Here is a 4,609-nt window from a genome sequence, read left to right as displayed (position 1 = left end):
ACTTCAGGTTTTTTATAATTTGAGGTAAATTTCTTTTTCATTCTGCATTTGTTTTTATTATGTACAAAATAGCACTTTTTTATTTTATATTTTATTTAGTATTGTGTGTTTTCACGGTTTCCTGTTTCCAATACTGATACTAAAAGACGTAATGTGGCAGGTTTATTTGTGAAAAGCTTTTAGCTGGTTAAAAAAATGTTTTAAATTTGAAACAAAAAGTTTGAATCAGTATTTTAGCTCAATTTTATGCACTATAATTTTTTTAAGGTAATTCAAACATTTTGTGATATTATTATGAATCGCAATATAGCCCAAATATTAAGATTTTCTTGACATCGTCCAGCCCTCTAGGAGTGTCCAGGTGAAGAAAATAGAAAATGATCATAGAGTGGATTAAAGGCTGGGATTGAAACGCCAAACATCAGCATTAAGCTAGCAGAGTGAAGGAGTGTGGACCCTGAAAGTATCCAGACCCCTGGAACCACCAACAAAATGATTTGGTTTGCAGCTTCAGGTTGTTCTTATGGAAGAGGATTAGGGCCACTGGAAAAAAAATTTTTTTTACTGATTTTTAAATTTTATTTCAGTTTAGTATGGGAAAAAAGTCAGAATTCTGACTTTAATCTCAGAATTCTGACTTTTTTTATTGTCAGAATTCAGTCATAATTCTGTGAAAAAAGTCAGAATTCTGAGAAAAAAAGTCAGAATTTAGAGAAAAAAAGTCAGAATTCTGACTTTTTTTATTGTCAGAATTCAGTCAGAATTTGACCTTTTTCTCAGAATTTGACCTTTTTCTCAGAATTCTGACTTTAATTTAAGAATTCTGACTTTTTTATTGTCAGAATTCAGTCAGAATTCTGAATACTGAATACTAAACTGAAATAAAATTTAAAAATCAGTTCACTTTTTTTTTTTTCCAGTGGCCCTAATCCTATTCCATATGTTCTCCTGCATAGACCTACAAAGCTAGATGTTGGTGAAGCTGGAGCAGAGCGCCCTCCTCCGCACGCACTGCCCACATGGCCGTGATGACCACACGGGGGGGCTGCATCACCATGTGGTCACATGACAGAACAGCGGTGCAGCGTAGGATTATGTGGGTTTAACTGCAGCAGGAAAGCGTACCGATCATAAACACAAACACCTGTGAACGCTGATAGATAACAGCAGTCAGAGAGGATCACATTCAGCTCCAACCCGCGATTCTACGTCACCATTTAGCTTTCTAAACTGTTCTAGAGGAGCCATGCTGCGCTACTTCATATGAAGGTCTCAATCGGATCGTATCCACGGCGATGAAGTTTTGTCGACATCATCCGGCCTTCACTTTTTTTTCAGAATCATCCAGGACCCGTTTCCTCTGCCTTCAGGATGCCGGTTGTTCTCAGCTGAGTTTATGCCAATATTAAGTGCGAATACTTTTACATGTATAGATACAACTTAAAGAGCTTCATCACAACCTTTATAAAGGGGAACAGGAGACCAAATATTCCCTTTAACGACCCCTTTTCAGAGACATAGACAGGTATGGGGCATTGCAGGCTAACAAAGAAGCCAAATGACCCCCATTCAGAAGGGGTGGAACAGTTAATCTGTTTCTATTTGCATGTTTTCTAAGCCAAAACAAGGCTTTGTTGGGCTGCTGTATAAAGAAACTCAATACTATTTCTGATATTTTGAATTGAAAAAGCTTCCTGGATGGGAAGCGGAACGTCTTCAAACTTGGAAACATATTCTTTGGAATTCATCTCAGGGAATTCCTCGTTAGCTCTTCCTTAGTTTGCCCTGAATAAAAAGACCTAGAGAGTTCAGATCTAGAAAAGGGAAGCTCTGATTCAATCAGAAGCGGAAAAGTCTGGATGGGCTGATGAGTGAAGCTGGATGATCATCTGACTTCATCTATTTCATCTAAAATGAGGTCAGAGGTGCTCAGACGTCTGTTATTAGGAGAATTAAACTATCTACCATCTTTCTCTTCATCTCCACCATCATCAGTGTCTGAATCTGCCTCGCCTCCGCCGAGCTCCTCACAGGTCTGCAGGCTCTGCTGGTCTTCCACAGGCTCCTCTGCCCGTCCGTGGGAGACAATGTCCTCATCTGTCACGTGACCAGATCAGATATATAGACCAATTGGACGAAGGTTTAACACACATGCAGAGAACACGGCATCAGTGAGGGTGGGCTAATCAGAGACCCACAGGAAGGAAAACGACACCAAGCAGTGGAGGAAAAAACCCAGATTATCCAAGACGACCAGATTGGATGAGTGCCGCCATGCCCCCCCCCCCGCCTAAACAAAACACACCGAGCAAGGATCCTAAAAAGGTGTAATGATGATTAAACCGGTTCTTTTATCGAACGAGCAAAATCGGAGTTAAATGGTCCATAAATAAAGAATAAATGTAGAATTTTCTTCAAGATTCCAGATATTAACATTGGAATGAGTCTCCTCTGATGTCATCCCGTGAGGACAGAAACTCGACCTATCAGGTCTGCAGAGAGAATCGACCAGGATGTTCTTCCACACGTCCTGGACACGGACCGTTTGGACCTTTGGGCAACAGAGTTGTGGAGGAAATTTTTGTTTGCCGTACCATCCAAATAATTTCAGATGTTCTGAGATCAATAAAGTTCAATTATTCTTATTATCTGATCATTTTCAGGATGATTTCTGAATCTAAAAGTCTCTCAGCTCAGACGGTCTCCGACCCCAACAGAACACAGCAAGCCTTTGCATCAACACCAAAACCAAGAGGAGGAAAAGTGTTGAAAAATAAAGTTTCCACCACAGAAGGACAGAGAGCTGCAGCCACAGCCAGCAACAGGTAAACGGAGCTCATGCAGGAAGCCGTCATGCATCATTAGAGAAGCAGGAAGAGGAGAAGACGTGTCCCGGGGACAGGTGGACTCACCCAGGCTGTTGCTGTCCTTAATGCTTTTCTCCTGTAGTTGCTCTAAGCGCACTGCAAAAAAACAAGAGCAGCAGCAGGGAGGCGGTGACTGGCGGGAAGAAGGTGCAGCTGCCATATTCTTACATGTGACCGGAACTAGGTAGGCGTGGCCACAGATGGCTCACCTTTGGATTCAGCTCTTCTAAAGGAATAAAACTGGTCTAACACTGACTGCTGCTGTAAGAAACCTTCAGATTAAACACCATTCAAAGTAGAGAAGTATTCACACCCTGGTGACGTTTTCAGAGACGACCCAATCACCAAAAACAAGAATCAGAAGATCTGGGATATCAGCTAATTCTGGTACCGACCCAGTACCAGTACGGACTCTGGTACTAACCCGGTACAGTCGACACTGACACCTTATTCAGAGGACTACCCTCATAGTTCCTTCCAGTTTCCAGTAGGTGTGGATGCAGAAAGCAGCAGACCCTCCCCTGATGCCATCCTTCTGCTCTGAGGCCTTCATGGCAACAGGAGCCTCTGCTAAATCCTCCCCTAACAGCAAAGCCTGAGGCGTGAATACGTCTGTAGGAACCTCTGAACGGGGCTTTACCCTGGAGGGCGGTGAGCCTCTCGTTTGTGAAATCGTTGTCAGCCTGCAGTGCTTCAATGCGAGCCTGGAGAACCTGCTCCTTCTCCTCCATCTCTTCGATTCGCATCTCCAGCTCCCTCTTCTCCGTGGCTCCCTGCAGAGTCAGCTCCTCTTGCCTTCCCTCTGCCGCCTAAAGCCAGGAAAACACGGAAGTGGACAGTAATGAACAGGGAAGTAATGGAACAGGAGAGGAGGAGCAGCGTGAAGAACAGGATGAGCTGGTACCTTAATCTTGTCGGTGAGCTCCTTGATCTCGTTCACGGCGGCGTTGTACTTGTTGGCCAGCTCCCTCAGCTCCTCCTGACCCCTCTCTGACATCTCCTTCAGGTGGGTGCACTCGTCCTCTGTGTTACTGAGGGACCGCTGCAACGCCGCACACAACAAGGGCTGCCTTCAGTACAGCAGCCGTGGCTTCATCACTGAAGCAACCCTCATTATCACCAGTACACCCAGCTTAAGGCTGAGCAAACGTCAGGAGTTACAAGTTTAGAACTAAATGAGATGCATGAATAATAAAAGGTCTGAAGTTCCCTAACTTTTGAAGGTTGGTCCATTCTCCTCATTTCCCAGGTCTGATCCTGCAGCAGAACCTTCTGGTTCTGGTTCATCTGCTGTAAGCAGCAGCCAGACCTCGCTGGTTAACTAACACATTCAGAAATGACTGCTTCTCCTCACAGGGAAATCTTTCTCAGCTAAAGTATCTCTGGAGGCAGTTTAAAGGCATCTCCAATTCATCTAAGAATACATTCTCATAGTCTTATTTAACAAGGGCAGTCAGGAAGATGTGACCTTCAGAATGTGGACAGAACAGACATCACCATTGCTATGTTGCTGCCATCAACACCTTTGTTTCTAGATGTTGGAGATCGGACTGTTTTTCAGTGTAGTCCTGTTTCTCTGACTGTGACTAACTGGATGTGCTCGCTTTCAGCTCGTCTGCCCGGCTGTGTGTTTTCGGGACCGCCTGTGGACGGGTATACAAGTCCCTTTTGTGTCTCTGCTTCTGTCTCCTTGAACCCCAGTGGGCCTCAGCAGATGGCCGCTCACACTGAGCCTGGTTCTG

At 44.2% G+C, this 4,609-nt stretch overlaps 1 protein-coding gene across 1 annotated transcript in view; it reads right to left on the bottom strand.

Moving 5' to 3' along the window:
- Window positions 1-4,609, bottom strand: part of slmap (sarcolemma associated protein) — an 88,120-nt gene that overhangs the window by 32,985 nt on the left and 50,526 nt on the right. Inside the window, exons 9-12 of the mRNA XM_015400666.1 lie at window positions 3,772-3,909; window positions 3,508-3,676; window positions 2,913-2,963; window positions 1,966-2,097 (exon numbers count right to left, since the gene is read on the bottom strand). Of these exons, the coding sequence (XP_015256152.1) occupies window positions 1,966-2,097; window positions 2,913-2,963; window positions 3,508-3,676; window positions 3,772-3,909 (490 nt within the window). The remainder of the gene's footprint in view (window positions 1-1,965; window positions 2,098-2,912; window positions 2,964-3,507; window positions 3,677-3,771; window positions 3,910-4,609) is intronic.

The sequence above is a fragment of the Cyprinodon variegatus genome, unplaced genomic scaffold (genome assembly GCF_000732505.1).
Source record: "Cyprinodon variegatus isolate N-32 unplaced genomic scaffold, C_variegatus-1.0 Scaffold1131, whole genome shotgun sequence".
Lineage (NCBI taxonomy): Eukaryota > Metazoa > Chordata > Actinopteri > Cyprinodontiformes > Cyprinodontidae > Cyprinodon > Cyprinodon variegatus.
This window is presented reverse-complemented; position numbering and strand designations above follow the sequence as displayed.